The sequence below is a fragment of the Caretta caretta genome, chromosome 14 (genome assembly GCF_965140235.1).
Source record: "Caretta caretta isolate rCarCar2 chromosome 14, rCarCar1.hap1, whole genome shotgun sequence".
Classification (NCBI taxonomy): Eukaryota; Metazoa; Chordata; order Testudines; family Cheloniidae; genus Caretta; species Caretta caretta.
The window spans coordinates 44,303,480-44,323,119 of NC_134219.1; the positions used below are offsets into that span (position 1 = coordinate 44,303,480).

At 51.6% G+C, this 19,640-nt stretch overlaps 1 protein-coding gene and 1 long non-coding RNA gene across 3 annotated transcripts in view; both read right to left on the reverse strand.

Moving 5' to 3' along the window:
• Positions 1 to 297: 297 nt before the first annotated feature.
• LOC125621532 (uncharacterized) overlaps positions 298 to 19,640 on the reverse strand; it is a 50,798-nt gene continuing 31,455 nt past the window's right edge. The window contains exons 1-5 of one of the 2 annotated variants that reach the window (XM_075119894.1): positions 7,190 to 7,353; positions 6,284 to 6,371; positions 5,638 to 5,764; positions 4,895 to 5,008; positions 298 to 4,606 (exon numbers count right to left, since the gene is read on the reverse strand). In XM_075119894.1, the coding sequence (XP_074975995.1) occupies positions 1,902 to 4,606; positions 4,895 to 5,008; positions 5,638 to 5,764; positions 6,284 to 6,307 (2,970 nt within the window). In that variant the 5' untranslated portion in view covers positions 6,308 to 6,371; positions 7,190 to 7,353 and the 3' untranslated portion in view covers positions 298 to 1,901. Of the gene's footprint in view, positions 4,607 to 4,894; positions 5,009 to 5,637; positions 5,765 to 6,283; positions 6,372 to 7,189; positions 7,354 to 19,640 lie in introns of those variants that run through there. The other variant, XM_075119895.1, reaches the window with a different exon arrangement.
• Positions 11,515 to 18,307, reverse strand: LOC125621604 (uncharacterized). Its single transcript, XR_012665057.1, has 3 exons — positions 15,768 to 18,307; positions 15,347 to 15,432; positions 11,515 to 12,230 (listed from the first exon to the last, which is right to left on the reverse strand). It is a non-coding gene; the product is annotated as an uncharacterized LOC125621604 (long non-coding RNA).

The window sequence follows — 19,640 nt, forward strand, 5'->3', positions numbered from 1 at the left end:
CCTCCACGCTCTGCTCACACACAGCCACTGGCATTCAAACTCACTCCTGGCTGCACTGTACTGAGTGTGACTAGCCAGACACTCATGAAGTTACTAAAGGACGCAGCAACATCAGCCACTTTTCTACTCCGAGCCTTGCACCCCCGGAATCTGCATCTTGGCCTGCTCAGTCTGTTCACTGTGCTGGACAAACTCAATAATTAGTGGGTCATCCCCCCCCCACAAAGGGGTCGGATTAGGTCATAGCCTTGTTCTCTCAAGTCAAATCCCCCAAACACTTCAAGGAAAACACACAGGTCCAGACAAAACACTAAAATCAGTTTATTAACTGGAACAAGGAGGTTTTCAGGGATCACAAGGGAGAAAGATGTGAAAGGTCAGAACTAGTTAAATCTATACAGTTAAAACATGCATTTTAAATCGTAAATTTTACCAATCTAAGGAAAATGCAAAGTAAGCAGGTTTTCGCACCCCGCCCGCTATTGCAAGGGGTTCACAGTTCTTCGTACCCAGGAGGGATTCCTTCCCGCCTTGGTGCATCCTCCCCAGTCCAAGGCCTCTGTGGCCTTTAAAGGCATATCCTTGACTTCTGTAAAGATGGGAGAGGAGAGGTGAAAATGGAGGCAATTCTCCCTTCTGCTTTTATACCATTCTCTTCTTTGAGATTCAAGCTCCAGCCAGGGGGCAGGCAACAATCAGTCTGTGGCCAAAGTGAGCATCCAGCCATCCTTCTGGTGAATTGTAACTCTCTTGTTCACAGCTCCACAGCTGGTGAATGGCCAGCTAAGCAATTAAGGCCCACTTAGCACCTAGCTGGTCTGCAGGTACCATTGTCTCTAAAGAGTGAGTCTGTGGGCGTTTTCCAGCTTTCCAGCATGTAACAAATGTACAGCAAACTCTCAGAGCTCCATGGACAGTGCTGATAGACACATTTCAACAGGACAATAATATTCAGCACATGATAACTTTTCCTAGGATACTTCACAAGACATACTTTGGAGAAGATTTATCCTTCTGAAAACGTGGTGGCCATAAGAGTGTAGACCAGTGGTTCTCGAAAGTGTTTCACTGGCCCCCCCTTCTTTGTGTGTGTGGTCATTTACGCCCCTGCCCTCACAAGCACATATATGGCCACCCAGCTCTAAAGGCAGAGTCGCTGCTGGCGATGCGCCCGGCTCTGAAGGCCTCCAGCAGCAGCACAGAAGTAAGGGTGACCGAGTGAAAAGTGATATTCGTCAATATCACTGTTCACAGCAGACTTAGCACCCCCTTGCCACCCTGATTTCTGCCCTGCTGCTCCACCTGGCTTTTGAGAGCCTGAGCATTTATCCCCACCTCCCAGATACGCCAGTTCCTTCTTCAAGAGTCCCAGCCAGAGGTCACGCCTCCCTTGACATATTCCTGCGCCTCCATTGGGAGGACGTGCCCCACAGTTTGAGAATTACTAGTGTAGACAGTCACCGTTGCGATCGGAACACAAGATGGTAACACCTGCTCCTTTCTGTCTGTGGGATCCCCAGAGAAAATGTCCAAGCAGGAGAGAGGAACAGATCTCACTGATATTAACCTTGCAAAACACATTTTGGTGATTTCAGCTATAAACATTCCCTCCATCCTTCAGCCCCTAACCTCAGTGATTTCAAGGAGAGGGAGCTGGAATTGGGCAGGTGACATGGGCGATGGGTATAATCTCTGAATACAGGAACCCTTTGCATAAATTGTTAACCTCTAAAAAGATATAGCTAAACATAGACCAGGACAGTTACCCCTCTTCCAAGTCTTTAACATGTTTACATTTCAAACTCTAGCTTCATGAATGTGGAAACACTTTTAAAATCTCATTCTAAAAGTTGAATCTGAGTCAATTACATACAAGTTGCTTAACCCTTTCTTACCATGTGTCAAAGAAATTTACATCTTGTGTGGATTCTTCCATGATTAACGAGGTCTGACGTCCGTATGAAACTTTTCCCACATTCCAAGCACTTGTGGGGTCTCTCTCCTGTATGGATTTTCTGATGATAACCAAGGGCTGATTTGCAAGTGAAACTTTTCCCACAGTCCAAGCACTTGTGGGGTCTCTCTCCTGTGTGGCTTTTCTGATGATAACGAAGGCCTGAACTCGAAGTGAAACTTTTCCCACAGTCCAAGCACTTGTGGGGTCTCTCTCCCGTGTGGCTTTTCTGATGATAACGAAGGCCTGAACTCGAAGTGAAACTTTTCCCACAGTCCAAGCACTTGTGGGGTCCTTCTCCTGTGTGGATTGCCTGATGATAACCAAGGCCTGAACCCGAAGTGAAACTTTTCCCACAATCCAAGCACTTGTGGGGTCTTTCTCCTGTGTGGATTGCCTGATGACGAACAAGGTCTGATTTCCACTTGAAACTTTTTCCACAGTGCAAACACTTGTGGGGTCTCTCTCCTGTGTGGACTGCCTGATGACGAACAAGGTGTGACCTTCTTATGAAACTTTTCCCACACTGCAAGCACTTATGGGGTTTTTCTCGTGTGTGGAATGCCTGATGATTAACAAGCTGTGACTTCCGCTTGAAACTTTTCCCACAGTCCAAGCACTTATGGGGCCTCTTTCCTCTGTGGACTGCCTGATGTTGAACAAGGGTTGACCTTAGTATGAAACTTTTCCCACAGTCCAAGCACTTGTGGGGTCTCTCTCCTGTGTGGATTGCCTGATGATAACGAAGGCCTGAACCCGAAGTGAAACTTTTCCCACAATCCAAGCACTTGTGGGGTCTCTCTCCTGTGTGGACTGCCTGATGGCGAACAAGGTCTGATTTCCCCTTGAAACTTTTCCCACAGTGCAAGCACTTGTGGGGTCTCTCTCCTGTGTGGCTTTTCTGATGATAACCAAGGCCTGAACTCGAAGTGAAACTTTTCCCACAGTCCAAGCACTTGTGGGGTCTCTGTCCTGTGTGGCTTTTCTGATGATTACCAAGGCCTGAACTCGAAGTGAAACTTTTCCCACAGTCCAAGCACTTGTGGGGTCTCTCTCCTGTGTGGATTGCCTGATGATTAACAAGCTCTGACCGCCATGTGAAACTTTTCCCACAGTCCAAGCACTTGTGGGGTTTTTCTCCTTTGTGAATTCTTTTATGTTTAAGAAGGTAAGATTTCTGCATGAAACTTTTCCCACAATCCAAGCACTTATGGGGCCTCTTTCCTGTGTGGACTGCCTGATGTTGAAGAAGGGTTGACCTTAGTATGAAACTTTTCCCACAGTCCAAGCACTTGTGGGGTCTCTCTCCTGTGTGGCTTTTCTGATGATAACCAAGGCCTGAACTCGAAGTGAAACTTTTTCCACAGTCTAAGCACTTGTGGGGTCTCTCTCCTGTGTGGCTTTTCTGATGATAACCAAGGGCTGATCTCCAAGTGAAACTTTTCCCACAGTCCAAGCACTTGTGGGGTCTCTCTCCTGTGTGGCTTTTCTGGTGATAACTAAGGGCTGATGTCGAAGTGAAACTTTTCCCACAGTCCAAGCACTTGTGGGGTCTTTCTCCACTGTGGATTCTCTGATGATTAACAAGGCTTGACCTCACTGTGAAACTTTTCCCACACTCCAAACACTTATGGGATCTTTCTCCTTTGTGAATTGTTTTATGTTGAAGAACGTCTGATTTCCGCTTGAAATTTTTCCCACAATCCAAGCACTTGTGGGGTCTCTCTCCTGTGTGGATTGCCTGATGACGAACAAGGTCTGACCTGTGTATGAAACTTTTCCCACAATCCCAGCATTTATGGGGTCTCTCTCCTGTGTGGACTGCCTTATGTTGAACAAGGTGTGACCTCTTTATGAAACTTTTCCCACAATCCAAGCATTTATGGGGTCTCTCTCCTGTGTGGACTGCCTCATGAATAACAAGGTCTGACCTCCATATAAAGCTTTTCCCACAGTCCAAGCACTTGTGGGGTCTTTCTCCTTTGTGAATTCTTTTATGTTTAAGAAGGCATGATTTCTGCATGAAACTTTTCCCACAGTCCAAGCACTTATGGGGTCTCTCTCCTGTGTGGATTGCCTGATGACGAACAAGGTCTGATTTTTGCTTGAAACTTTTCCCACAGTCCAAGCACTTGTGGGGTCTCTCTTCTGTGTGGCTCTTCTCATGTGAATTTAGTGCTGACTTTGAACTGAAACATTTCCCGCATTCAACGCATTGAATGGGCTTGTCTACAGTGTGGCTTCTCCCATGGTCATTGAGATCTGTGCGCTTATTGAAGCTTTCCCCACTGTCCAAGCATTGAAATGGTTTCTCTCCCATATGGACTGTCTGATGTGTAACAAGTTGTGATCTCACAATGAATCCTTTCCCACACTCAAGGCAGTGCCAGGGTGTCTCTTCCTTGGGATTTGTCTGCTGCTCTCTGGGATTCTTGTCTCCACCCCCACCGTTAAGAGATTCATCCACTTTCTTCCTGGGTTGGTTTATCAGAAGCCTCTCTGACCTGTGCCAATTTCTCCAGGCTTCTCCCTGATTCCAGCAAGGGGAAAAATTCCCTTCAGCTCTTCCCAAAAAGGTCCCCTGTGGCACTTCCCCAGGAACTGCCTCATGATGATTCCCCTCCTTCTTCTCACTCCCTCGCTCAGCACCTGCTGGGAGAGACACAATCCAGAGAGGAGTCATTGTGCTGGGGAGAAAGAGGAATAGCACTGAGGGAAAAGCCAACACAAAGACTGAGCAATTGGATTCTGCTTCCACATCCCACCCAAACGCTTACAAGGAAGGAGAGACGGGAAGGGTGGAATGGCGTGAGCAATATCTGCTGACCATAGCCCTGCTCTCGGTGAGATGAAGAAGAACTGAGGGCGTTACTCATATCATATTTTGGGATTCTCAACTTTTTCCTTCATTCCCTAGATGGTTTCTCTGTCAGTCCTCACCTTTGCTGGTGCATCTCCGAAGCCTTCTGTCCTTGAAATCCTGGAGATCGGACACCCACAGCTCTTCCCCTCGTTCCAGCCGGGCGATAAGCTCAGGTTTGGGAATGGGAAATCCTGTGCAGAAGGTGAAATGAGTCCAGATCAGGGTGCATGGACCATTGGTGGAGGATTTGTCACAAAGGACGTTCCGTGAGTGGAACCTGTCCCTGTGCTCTGCTGGAGGAAGGTGGAATCCAAGAGGATGGGAACAGGGTCACTGAGCCCCCTTATGCAGAGGACATTGTCTGGGGAGGTGAGTTGAATTATTACTACACCCTCACTAGGCGTTCCCAGGATCTGTGCGCTCTGGGGGCCTTGCTGACTCACACACAGGTCTGCACTTAAGACCCTGCCTCTTTCTAAACCTGCAGAGCCCAGAGCTCTCCCCATGGCTGGAGCTATTCCCAAGGAGGGAGATGAACAGAGATTGTATGTGCAGCCAAGAAACAACAGAGACAAGAAAAAACAATGCGGATTTATGCCCCTTTGAAAGCTGGAGGGGTGGGGAAGGTTTAGCTTGTCCATTGAGTTTTGACTCCCGTGTCCCAGTGGAGAGGGCACCGAAATGCATGTATTTCTCACATGGCAGCTGTGCATTATGGAACCCATTCGCCTCTGCTCCAACTGACCAGGGAAAAACCTCACCACATTAAGACACGTAGACCCCACAGCTTCTAATAACTGAGGGGACGGGAATCCCTTACCCAGCGAGGTCACCATCTCGTAGTTCTCCTGCATGACGTCCTTGTAGAGGGCTCTCTGAGCAGGGTCCAGCAGAGCCCCCTGCCCCTGGGTGAAATAAATAGCCACCTCCTCGAAGGTCACCGGCATCTGAAACACCAAGAGTCCCCCACTCAGCACCTGCTGCCCCAGCCACAATCCCACTACTCATGGGAAAGGAAAAAAAAACATGAAGCTGTGGGAGGGCCAGAGTAGCACAATCCCACCCACACCCTGCTCAGAGCAGCCAGGAGGCTTCAGGAGGCGGAGAAGGTGAGAGCTCCCTGTCCGCCCCAGCACACGGAGCACGCCAGGATCTTCTCATTTCCCACACGCCTGCCAGCCACAGACTGGGACAGGAAGCAGAGCTCTGAGCTGGGGACAGGGACAGGAATCCTGACAGCTTCCCTTTGTATTTCACAGCAGCCCCAGGCAAGTGGGTTCAGGATCCAGCGCTGGGAGCCTGGAAAATGTTCCCAGCCCTGCCGAGGTGGTTATATCCTGCCTGAGAAATGGGGGAATGTCCCCTTCTTCTTTCCCTGCCACAATGGGCCTACTTAGTAAATCAGTAGGTTTATCAAACCCTCTCTCCTCCCTCCCCCGCCCAGCAGCTCCCTGAAAATCCCCTACCTGAGCTGGCTCCAACACAGCCATTTCCCTTCTCTGTCTCCTGGAAGACTGGCCGATCTTTGGTGAAACGTGGTCCTGATTCCTCAGCCTGTCGGGGCGAGAGGGAGGTTACAAAAGGGGCTTCTGTCCGTGTCTCACCCCGATTCCCCCCAGACTCTTCAGATCCTCCCAGTAACAGCATCTCTGAGCCAAATGCTAAAGAAAAGGGAGGAACCAAAAGGGCCACTTTGGGAGATTTCCCCCCATTGCAGTGTAAACCCCTCTGCCTTAACAATACCTGCAGACCTCTGGTGGCATCACCTGAAGATTGAGCTGCCCTGGACTCCCCCGGCAGCCCCCAGGGACAGGCAGCAAGAGGCTTAACCGAATTGGCCCATCCGCGCACCCCCCTGCCTGAGCCAGCAGTGACTCCGGTCTGACTCTGGTGTGGCTGAGATCTGAACCCTACAGGGAAATCAGACCAGGGCCCTGGGCAGCCCCCAACACTCAGGGCACAAGGACCCCACCAGCACAGGGGTGTCTGACAATAACACACTCAGAGCCCGGTGTGTGTGTCGTGGGTGGGGAGTTGAGGGGGGGTTGGGTTTTTTTCCGTGTAGCTTCTGCACCCTGAGGGGTTAGTCCGCTGATCACTCCCAAAGCTGAGAAGAGCTTCTCTCCGCCCGCCTCCCCACATCCCCCCTTTCCCTCGCTGTGCCCCCCACTCCCGACCTCGCTCCCCTCAGCCCCACAGTCCCCGATCCTCCTCCATTGCCCCATCTTCCCTTCCGTGCACCCCTGCCCCCATCCCAGCCTCCCCCGGCATCCCCTGCACCCGCCTCCGGCCCCTCTTTATCCTCCTCCCCCTGCAGCCCAGATATGACGGGGGGGGCCCGCTGCAAGGGGGGATGGGAGGGTCTCTCTTACCTTCCCCCCGAGCGGGGCCCCCCGGGGCAGGGGCCGGGCCGGGAAGGGGCCCTGGCCGATCTGGGGGCTCTGCCCTGGGAGAGGCTCCCGGGGAGCAGCGGGCAGGGCCCGGCTGGAGGTTCCCCTCTCCCGGCTGCAGCCCGGGCTCCGGGCTCCGGGCTCCGGGCTCCCAGCACCAGCCGCCGGGGCTCGGGGATCTCGCCGGGAGCCAGAGTCCCCGCAGCGGCTGCGAGTCACTTCCTGGGCCGGGCTGAGCCCCGCGATCGCTCCCCCCAGAGCCGCCCCCCAGCCGCTCCTGGGTCCTAGCGATCAACTCACGAAAGGATCAGCATCCCTGTGCCCGGCTCCTGTTACACTCACAGGCTCCAAGGCACAAGGGACCATCATGAGCATCTTGCCCAGGGGTTCTCACCACCAAATTTGGTGGCCTCAGAGTGTAGCCAGCAGCTCTCGCTGGTGCCCGCTCTGACACTTTCCCATATAATCCTAATTAACTTTACTAGAAACCAATCAATATGCACAGAGGCAAGAGGGGGGAATACTGGCTAGCAAAAGGATCTGAGTCCTTTACCCAGAGGCCTGCATAACCTCGAGGACCCCTCCCCCCCCCGCCCGCTTCCACTCTGGACCCCAAACCCCAAGGCTGGGCCCAGGGCTCCTGAGGCGCTGGACCCCCAGTCTTGTGATCACTCAGGACAGCTGTCCCCATTGTGGGGTGTTCTCTCCACTCTGGATGCTTCCTTCATCATTGCACAGAGTTAAGCACAAATACAATTTATTAAACAGCAAGTAATATAAAAATAAAGAGAAAAGTGGGAGGGATGAAAGGAAAACATGTCACCCCGCTCTGTGCGGGGGGAACCCCAAACAACCCTCTCTGGAATGCCAGGGCACTTCACAGTCTGTCCCTCCCACGTCCCAGGCCTCCTGCCCAGACCCTGACTGTGCTGCAGGCATGCCCAGGGTTGGACACTTACTCTGGTGTTGGCCACACGCCCTCAGGCTCTAGGTAGTAGGACCCTTCTTCCTAGCGTCAGCCTCTTCCTGTCAGGGTTATGATCCCCCACACAGTCTGGCCTGCAAGGCCTCTTGGCTGAGGGCCTCTCCTTGCCCTGGGCCCTTTGCCCAGGGTCCCCTTCGCTCACTGCTCCCGGCTGCTCCAGTTTCCCTCTGCCTCCAGCCCAGCCCAGCCCAGCCCTCCTCTCTCCTTAGCCCCCCCTGCTCTGTTCTAGCCCAGCCAGCTCCAGCTGACACAAAGGAGAGAACCCCGGATGCTGACTCGCTCATTGGCCTGCCTGCCCTGTCAATCAGGCTGACCTACGGCATTGTCTCCCCTCCGCTCCCGCCCCCACCCCTGTCAGTCTCAGGGTCTTCATTTCTCATTGGCCCTTCCCCTTTCTTTTGGTGTTAGGAGACGGCCTAACTAATGGCCAACCCATTAAGGTTCAGTAAGGGGCCAACAATCCCCTTACTCCTATAAACATGAAAATCATAATTTCTTTATTGGTAGTTAGTAAATCCGCTGCTGTGAAAAAGGGTATTTCTATGTTTGCTAAAAATTTTCACAACCTCTCAGCTAGCGACTCGGGTTGCCAATTTGGGAATATTTTAAAAATGGACACTCAAGTCGGAGTGCTGCAACCTCCCCTGCCCCGCCCCTTCCCCCCAAGGTCCCATCCCTGCCCCACCTCTTCCCTCCAAGGCCCTGCTCCAACTCCATCTCTTCCTCCAAGGGTCTACCCGCCCTCCACTTCTCTTTCCCCCTTCCCTGCCTAGGTCAGGAAGGGCTTGTCTGTGGAGCCGGGGCTGGGAGCTGCAGCTGCCCAGTGCAGGTAGGAGGCAGCCCCGGCTGAGTCGGCTCTGATGCGAGTGATGACCCAGTGCCTCCCCACCCGCAGTAACTCGACTTTACTCTAACAGTACCCACTGTGCCAGAAGTGCTGGGAACGCGTCAGGGACAAGTTCTGCTTTCCGATGGTGGAGGAAGGAACCAGGGGACAGGTGGGTTAGACTCAGTTCTGACCAGCAGGAAAGAATTCATTGGTTGGCAGAGCGGGCTCTCAGTTCCCCACATTGCCCCTCCTCCGTCAGTGGAAGTGCTCCTGGTGAGGACGCACCCCACCGACCCAAGGAGGACAGTGTGGACATCATCTACCTCAGTCATTACTGGAGTGGTTATAAGTCAGCCAAATACAGGTCAACTAAAGTTTGGAGTGTTGACGTACCCTTACAAGCAAAAGGATTTCTCTCACCCAAAAGCTTTCAGCAGTCCATGCTCATTGGAAAGCCTTCCAGCTCGGACCACTTCCCCAGCTCAATGATGCTCCTGTTGTCTTTCAAGGGATCTTGCTGCCCTGAGTAGACATGGGGTCAGAACCCCTTTCCCCGCTTCTTGTACTTGGATCCTTTATACTTGAAAAGTCTTTGCTGGGTCATGGGGTCAGGGAAGTCCGTGGCATCAGTGAGCTACACACTGTGCTACAGATGAATTGTAAGTTTCTTTGTTTACCCCTTTCTTCCTGTTGGTGGAAATCTCAGAGAATCCTTTAAGACTCAAAATCAGGGGAAGAAATTTACCCATTTTCTTCTCAAGTGGCTAAACCGGCTTCACTTCTCGCCTCATTATTCGGCTGTATTAGTTACAAAAGTTTTAGCATCATCATAAAAGAAAGAGAACGAAAGAGAAAACAACCTTCCCATCTACAAATGATCTGGACCAAACCTAGAAAAAGCCGGGAAGTAATTTTACCAATAGATGGAAACGGGACTATAAGATCTGAAAGTCCAACTGTGCTTTGAAGTTCATTGAGATTTCCCTGCCAATTCCAGGTCTGTGACACTTCCTTCTCCAGCCCTCCGGAGTCTGACTAAGATCATAGACATCAAAGCTGTGACTCCTAAGCATGGAGAGCCAGGGACAGGGTGGTACGTGACACCGTGGGAGATGGAGGGATAGAACGGAGGCAGGTTAAACTTTCCATGGCTGGGACAGAGGCTGCTGTGTGGAGAGAGGAGCATGACAGTGAGAGGGGAAGGAGGGAATCTCTCGCACTCGCCCCATTGCCCTGAAATAGCACAGTAGCGAAAACTCCACATTTTACTGTCCCTTCTCCCGCCTTTTTAGCATCTGGTTAATTCTGGCCCATAAGGGATAAAATGTAGAAAGAGTAAATGCTTGACTATCTGGGAATGAGACAACCTGGCCCCAAAGGGGGAACTCAGGGACTAGCAATCACTCTGCTAACGGGAGGTCGGGGGTCAGAAACTGTGTTCCCGGCATGCTACGCAGCTGAACTGCAGGCTATGGAGGGCTGTGGAGGCAGGCAGGGAGAGGAGCCCCTCCCCAGGTTTGGCCCAGGTCCACTGGAGCTGCTGGGGAGAGGAACCCCTCCCTCAGCCCGGCCCAGGACCACAGGAGCCGCCGTGGCTGGGGAGAGCTGCCTCTGACCTGGCCCCAAACTGCTGTGGTGAGAGAGGGCTGGGGGAGTCCTCTCTCCACTGCAGTCTGAACCCCAAACCCCTCATCCCCAGTCCCAACCCCCACATGCCTAGCCAGGGCACTCACCCCTCCGCACCCCATCCCTCTGTCCCAGCCCTGAACCCCCTCTCACACATCAACCTCCAGATCCGCAGCCCCACCCCAGAGCCCGCACCTGAATCCAGAGCCCTCACCCCCTTCACCTCATCCCTGTCCCAGTCCTGAGCCAGTTCGCACACTCCAAATCCCTCGGCCCCACCCCCACCCCCACCCCATGAATTTTGTTCTGTGCGCCAATATGGAGATGATGTGTCACATACTGGTGCGTAAAACCAAATTCATTCCACACTTGGACGTAAAAACTGAGGGAACACTGGTCAGAACACATCAGATGCTGAGCGGGGTCCAGCAGAGCCCCCTGCCCCTGGGTGAAATACACAGCCACCTCCTCCAAGGTCACCGGCATCTGAAACAACAAGAGTCCCCCGCTCAGCACCTGCTGCCCCTGCCACAGTCCCACTAATCATGGCAAAGAAAGAAAAGAGTGAAGGCCAGAGTAGCAGAATCCCACAGGCACCTGCTCAGAGCGGCCAGGAGGCTCCAGGGGCTGGGAGACGGTGAGAGCTCCTTGTCCCCGCAGTACAGGGAGAAGGGGAGGGTCTTCTCATTTCACACACGCCTGCCAGCCACAGGCTGAGTCGGGAAGCAGAGCTCTGAGCCGGGGATGGGGACAGGAATCCCGACAACTTCCCTTCATATTTCACAGCAACTGTTACGAATTATTCCAGTTAGGACACGTACAGCTCGTTTCTAGGCTGAGGCAACCAAATAAAGACAGACTGCAGAGTGTCTCAGAGTTTGTAGGTTTATTACGCTCGAGCGTGGTACCGTTCTCTTAAGCAGAGCGGGACCCCGATTACAGGTTACACAAAGATTATATACTGTTGGCAAAACACCCTGCCTGTGTGCCTCGGGGCGGGGGGTGGGGTGGGGGAGGCCTAACCCAATAAACAGGCCTTCTCCTTATCTATCACCAGTCCCCTGCAGCCACCTTCCCGCTGCAAAAACGCTGAATTAGCAGCTATTTCAGGCATGTCGGCTGGTTCCTGTCTCCTTTGTTTCCCTTATCTTGAAACTGTCCAGCTGTCCACCCTGAAGGATCCTCCTCCCTTGGTATGTGATGTGCTCGCTTCTAGTTAATGGCCGACAGGAAACCCAAAATGGAGTCACATATGCTAACTAGGTTGATTGCCCCTGACAGTCCTTCCTTTTGTTATAAACGTCAGTAAACTATATGAGGGCAGAATAACCTCGATGCAAGATTAAAATTTGCCGGCAGCTCATACTACAGCATTGTAGGTATACAAAAGTAATACAAAAAGAGAACCAGCCATAAGAAGGAGGTACAAAATACGCCTTCCCCAAGCCCCCAAGTCTGGCAGCCAGGAGGTGAGGTGTGGAGAGAGGAGCGTGTGGTGGAATCCGATACTGGTGTCGTCAAGGGTGACACGGTGAAGTGAGGTGGCCTGCTGCATAAGGGTGTGGATATCGACTTCTACCCTGCTGCGTTGATTCACAAAGACACAACAGCTTGAGTTAACAAGAGCACAACCCCCCCCCCACCCCCGGTTTGCAAGGAGATAGTCTAAGGCTAAGGGGTTCTGCAGTGTGGGCTGAGATAACTGAGTCACCTCCATTTGAAGGGTAGACAAGGCGCCTGCAGTGGCATTTGCCATTAATTCTAAGGCTGCAGAAATATTAACTGTAGCCTTTTCCAATTCACTCACCCACACCCAGGGCAAAAACCAACGAACAAAGGAGTGAAAGCCTGTAGGCCGTTCAGAGAGAGGATTTGATGGGACATTTCGTCGGTTCCTCCATACCAGGTTCCCAATTTCCCCCTGGGCTAGGGCCTGGTGTACTGTAACAGCGGGTACTAAGGTGCATGTACCACACCAACCTGCCGGGAGGACCTTATAAGCCGTGCGGTTGCACAACCAGAACCAGCCTGATCCCTCAGGGACCGGCCACGGCGCCCTGGAATACTTGGGGGGACTTGCCGCACCAGAGCTAATGCGGGTGCTATCACTGGACCCTACAAAGTTACCCACAAAAACTGTATTTTCGAAATTCTTACGTCATGACACACATAAAGCATAACTACCCTGGGCCACCATATCAATAGACCAAGTTTGGATTGTAACATTCCAGTTAAATGGAGTGTCTGTCCATAATCCGGCCAGGAGGGTTCGGTTGAGAGGGATAGGCTCCCTTACCAACGGGATTCCCTGACCTATGTACGTGGGGGTATGAATACAGAGCCAACACCGTGTTCGGTTAACCCCCTGTGCTATAGCATGGGTTAAATCCAGGAAGCTGTTGCTTTCCCATCCGTGTACCGAACTCGAGAATAGAGAGGGGATTTCACAGGCCACCCATATCAGTATTTGCATCCTCCCGTGTACCACGCACAAAACAGGACAACAAATATAAGTCCAAGTAACAAGAAAACAAGAAGTCCTGATGGAGTCTCGAGACCCCAATAGTTGAATCCAGCAGAATCCGCTCCTATTTGTGGGCCCACTGTGGAGACAGCGCTTGCGTTGTATGCTGCTTTAAGAGAACCTCAACTTCGTGGGGGACCCAGACAGGCAAAGGGTGCCCCAGAACAATAGGGCGTGACCGTTCCACCATAAGGGCTGCAGCGGCAATGGACCACACACAGGAGACCGATCCCCGAATGACCGGGTCCTAAGGTAGGGAATACTAAGCTATGGGGCGTGGGCGATCCCCTAGGTACTGCAATAGGACACCACTGGCCGACTGGGGAATCAGTGTCAGGATAGTACTCGGATCAGGGACCACTTGGTGGGGGGTTATAACATAACTATTTATCTCACGCAGATCTTGAACGAACCAATAAACTGGGCGCCCATCTGGGCCCGGTTTTGACTTTTTCACAGGAAGGATAGGAGCATTAGAATCATAGAAGCATAGAATCATAGAATATCAGGGTTGGAAGGGACCTCAGGAGGTCATCTAGTCCAACCCCCTGCTCAAACAGGACCGATCCCCAATTAAATCATTCCAGCCAGGGCATTGTCAAGCCTGACCTTAAAAACTTCTAAGGAAGGAGATTCTACCACCTCCCTAGGTAACGCATTCCAGTGTTTCACCACCCTCCTAGTGAAAAAGTTTTTCCTAATATCCAACCAAAACCTTCCCCACTGCAACTTGAGACCATTACTCCTTGTCCTGTCATCCGCTACCACTGAGAATAGTCTAGATCCATCCTCTTTGTAACCACCTTTCAGGGAGTTGAAAGCAGCTATCAAATCTCCCCTCTTCTTCTCTTCTGCAGTCTAAATCCCAGTTCCCTCAGCCTCTCCCTCAGCCTCTCCTTCTTGTAGTGTGGGGCCCAAAACTGGACACAGTACTCCAGATGAGGCCTCACCAATGTCAAATAGAGGGGAACGATCACGTCCCTCGATCTGCTGGCTATGCCCCTACTTATACATCCCAAAATGCCATTGGCCTTCTTGGCAACAAGGGCACACTGCTGACTCATATCCAGCTTCTCGTCCACTGTCACCCCTAGGTCCTTTTCTGCAGAACTGCTGCCTAGTCATTCGGTCCCTAGTCTGTAGCGGTGCATTGGATTCTTCCATCCTAAGTGCAGGACCCTGCACTTATCCTTGTTGAACCTCATCAGATTCCTTTTGGCCCAATCCTCCAATTTGTCTAGGTCCCTCTGTATCCTATCTCTACCTGCCACCGTATTTACCACTCCTCCTAGTTTAGTATCATCCGCAAATTTGCTGAGAGTGAATTCCACACCATCCTCCAGATCATTTATGAAGATATTGAACAAAACCGGCCCCAGGACTGACCCTTGGGGCACTCCTCTTGATACTGGCTGCCAACTAGACATGGAGCCATTGATCACTACCCATTGAGCCCGACAATCTAGCCAACTTTCTACCCACCTTATAGTGCATTCATCCAGCCCATACTTCTTTAACTTGCTGACAAGAATACTGTGGGAGACCGTGTCAAAAGCTTTGCTAAAGTCAAGAAACAATACATCTACTGCTTTCCCTTCATCCACAGAACCAGTAATCTCATCATAGAAGGCGATTAGATTAGTCAGGCATGACATTCCCTTGGTGAATCCATGCTGACTGTTCCTGATCACTTTTCTCTTGTCTAAGTGCTTCAGGATTGATTCCTTGAGGACTTGCTCCATGATTTTTCTGGGGACTGAGGTGAGGCTGACTGGCCTGTAGTTCCCAGGATCCTCCTTCTTCCCTTTTTTAAAGATTGGCACTACATTAGCCTTTTTCCAGTCGTCCGGGACTTCCCCCGTTTGCCACGAATTTTCAAAGATAATGGCCAATGCCTCCGCAATCACAGCCGCCAACTGCTTTAGCGCTCTCGGATGCAACGCATCCGGCCCCATGGACTTGTGCACGTCCAGCTTTTCTAAATAGTCCCTAACCACTTCTTTCTCCACTGAGGGCTGGTCACCTCCTCCCCATGCTGTGTTGCCCAGGGCAAGGAGAACTGCATGGAACCAAGACCTCCTGGGTTAAGTAGCTAGAGATAAGAAGGGAAATACCTTCCTCCGCCTCCTTCGGCAAGGGATATTGTTTTACGGAGGGAGGCGGCCCATCCCTTACCTGCAGACTGACTGGAGTGGCTGATTGAAGGAGGCCCACGTCGGTGGAACTCACGCTCCACAAATTGGGTGGGACGCTGGAGAATTCTGTGGGGAGATCGGGAATCGGGGTTAGTGAGGCCATAAGAGAAGCAACCGCCGAGTCCGGGACGGACATGTGAAGCCCCTCGTGGGCATAATATATGTGGGCTCCCAGCTTGCTAAGCATGTCTCACCCAAGGTTAGCGGGGCCTTCTGGCATAACAACAAATCTCTGTGACAACTTTAAGGAACCCAGCTCCAGAGGGACGGGGCAGGATAGGGGACCTGGGCACGGGTCGCCCTCAATATCCTGCACCCAAACCTTGGTATTAGAAAGAGAGCCCGGAACAAAAGTTCAAGTGGAAAGGGTGGCTCCGGTATCCACCAAAAAGGGTACAAACCGTTCCACAATTTACAAGGAAATATGCGACTGCAATCCAAGATTCCATTCCAACTCTCCCACGGCTCCCAAAATCTCTGCCTCTCGTCACTGGGGATTATCGAAGTCCTGGGAAGCGTTAGGGGGAAAGGAGGAACCGGTCACCGGCTGATCCTGCCAAGGAGCCCCTCGTGGAAGCAGGGGGTATTCCTTCTTCCAGTGCCCCGGTTGCTTACAATAATAACAGTTCCCGTTCCTTGTCCCACCACAGCCTCCTCCCCGTCCTGTCCCACGTCCGCGTCCCCTCCCCCTTGTATTCCCGTGTCCCTGCCAGTGCTGATTCCCCAAGAGAACCTGCAATGCGGCTGCCAACATACTTACTTCCTCCTTCTTTTGCTTACGTTTTTCCTTAGCTTTCTCCTCGTCCCTACCATTAAACACAAAAGTGACCAGGCGAACTACTTCGCTTAGGGCTTTCCCTGGCCAATCGGGAACATGTTTAGTTAAATACTTCTTTATGTCCGGCGCCGCTTGATCGACAAAGTAAGAGACCATCATCATGCGGCTAACCTCGGCTTCTGGCTCCACCCCTCCCCCATACATTCTAACCTGCTTAAACAAGCTGGCCAAACATACAGACGGATGCTCGTTTAGGTCTTGCTGGCACTCTCTAATTTTTGACCAATTTGCCGTCTTACTACCCGCCCTACGGATGCTCTCCAGGAGCTCTTCCCGGGCAGCTGAGAGGCTGGCCCGGCCATTGAGGTCGTTAGGATCCCAACCTGGATCGGCTTCGGGCCAAGGGGTGCGATTCTCAGCGTCCCCCGCCCAACGCCGATTGGCGTCTAGAATAGAATACTTCTCGTCAGGGGTAAATAGGGTTTGCAAAATAGCCTGGACGTCTGCCCAGTTAGGGTTAAATGCCGTAAGGACTGAACGGATAGTCTGTAGGACTCTTTCCGGATCGTCGCGAACCTCGGCATCTGTGACTGCCAGGTGACCAGGTCCCCAGGCCCAAAAGGGCGGTGGACGTGACCATAGTGACACGGTCATTGCTCGTCGCAACGGGTTGTTGTATCGGGCACTTGAAGCGCAACAGGGGGTAGGGTTACAGGCGGCTATAGAGGGGCAACAGGAGGAGGAGTAGCGGGAAGAGACGGAGGAGGGAAAGCAGCATAGGGCGGAGCGGAACCTGCAAGCGGCATGCAAACCTTAGATCTGGTACCAGAGCCCAAAGTTGAGGGGCGCCCCTTATCTCGGGCGTATGCCCAATTATCCCATACATACCAATAATCCATTTCAGCTGGATGCTTGTCCTCCAGCTGTTGTCTAAGGCAGGTTAATTCATCCTGTGCAAAAGTTCCGTCGGGTGGCCATCCAAAGGGCGTCTGAATAGTCAGCGCTGGCCACTCGACTTTATACAAAATTACAGCTCTCCTTTCACCTAACCCAGGGGTGCCAGAAATATTTTTCCAATTCCTGAGAATCTCAGCCAAAGGGGTTCCCCTGCTCACACTCTGCCCAGAGCCCATTCTAGGGCTACCAAAAGAACGCCTCAGGTGCCACCTTATCGCCTAAGCGACGGCCCACACGCCCGTTCCTCCGAGTTCTTGAAGGTGAACTCACCTGGTGCCGGCTGCAGTTGTCTGAGGGAAGGAGTGCGGCTTCGCTTACAAGGGCAAGCCTAGAGTCCCAAACTGTTACGAATTATTCCAGTTAGGACATGTACAGTTTGTTTCTAGGCTGAGGCAACCAAATAAAGACAGACTGCAGAGTGTCTCAGAGTTTGTAGGTTTCTTACGCTCGAGCGTGGCACCGCTCCGTTAAGCAGAGCGGGACCCCGATTGCAGGTTACACAAAGATTCTATACTGTTGGCAAAACATCCTGCCTGTGTGCCTCGGGGGGCCTAACCCAAAAAACAGGCCTTCTCCTTATCTATCACCAATCCCCTGCAGCCACCTTCCCCCTGCAAAAACGCTAAATTAGCAGCTATTTCAGGCATGTCGGCTGGTTCCTGTCGCCTTTGTTTCCCTTCTCTTGAAACTGTCCAGCTGTCCACCCTGAAGGATCCTTCCTTCCTTCCTTGGTACGTGGTGTGCTCGCTTCTAGTTAATGGCCGAGAGGAAACCCAAAATGGAGTCACATATGCTAACTAGCTTAATTTCCCCTAATAATTATGAACAGGAGGCTGCCACGCACCTTTCCTACAACTTTCCTATGACGAGATAACTGGTTCTGTGGATGAAGGGAAAGCAGTGGACGTAGTGTTCCTTGGCTTTAGTAAAGCTTTTGACATGGTCTCCCACAGTATTCTTGTCTGCAAGTTAAAGAAGTATGGGCTGGACGAATGCACTATAAGGTGGGTAGAAAATTGGCTAGATTGTCAGGCTCAACGGGTAGTGATCAATGGCTCCATGTCTAGTTGGCAGACGGTATCAAGCATAGTGCCCCAAGGGTCGGTCCTCGGGCCGGTTTTCTTCAATATCTTCATTAATGATCTGCAGGATGGTGTGGATTGCACCCTCAGCAAGTTTGCGGATGATACTAAACTAGGAGGAGTGGTAAATACGGTGGCAGGAAGGGATAGGATACAGAGGGACCTAGACAAATTAGAGGATTGGGCCAAAAGAAATCTGATGAGGTTCAACAAGGATAAGTGCAGGGTCCTGCACTTAGGATGGAAGAATCCAATGCACTGCTACAGAGTAGGGACCGAATGACTAGGCAGCAGTTCTGCGGAAAAGGATCTGGGGGTGACAGTGGATGAGAAGCTGGATATGAGTCAGCAGTGTGCCCTTGTTGCCAAGAAGGCCAATGGCATTTTGGGATGTATAAGTAGGGGCATTGGCAGCAGATCGAGGGACGTGATCGTTCCCCTCTATTCGACATTGGTGAGGCCTCATCTGGAGTACTGTGTCCAGTTTTGGGCCCCACACTGCAAGAAGGATGTGGAAATATTGCAGAGAATCCAGCGGAGGGCAACAAAAATGATTAGGGGACTGGAACACATGACTTATGAGGAGAGGCTGAGGGATCTGGGATTATTTAGTCTACAGAAGAGAAGAATGAGGGGAGATTTGATAGCTGCTTTCAACTACCTGAAAGGAGGTTCCAAAGAGGATGGATCTAGACTATTCTCGGTGGGAGTGGATGACAGAACAAGGAGTAATGGTGTCAAGTTGCAGTGGGGGAGGTTTAGGTTGGATATTAGGAAAAACTTTTTCACTAGGAGGGTGGTGAAACACTGGACTGCGTTACCTAGGGAGGTGGTGGAATCTCCTTCCTTAGGAGTTTTTAAGGTCAGGCTTGACAAAGCCCTGGCTGGGACGATTTAATTGGGGATCGGTTCTGCTTTGAGCAGGGGGTTGGACTAGATGACCTCCTGAGGTCCCTTCCAACCCTGATATTCTAGGATTCTATGATCTATTAAGATTATAAAAACCAAGAATGTACTTTTCTGTAGAATACCATGATTAAATCGAGTCTTCCAGACTAGTGATTTAAATCAAATCCACCCTGCTGCATCGCTGTGTAAACAACAAACCCCTCCACGCTCTGCTCACACACAGCCACTGGCATTCAAACTCACTCCTGGCTGCACTGTACTGAGTGTGACTAGCCAGACACTCATGAAGTTACTAAACAAGACAGCAACATCAGCCAGTTTTCTACTCCCAGCCTTGCACCCCGGGAATCTGCATCTTAAACTGCTCAGTCTGTTCACTGTGCTGGACAAACTCAATAATTAGTGGGTCACCCCCCCCCCCCCCCACAAAGGGATCAGATTAGGCCAAAGCCTTGTTCTCTCAAGTCAAATCCCCCAAACACTTCAAGGAAAACACACAGGTCCAGACAAAACACTAAAATCAGTTTATTAACTAGAATAAGGAGGTT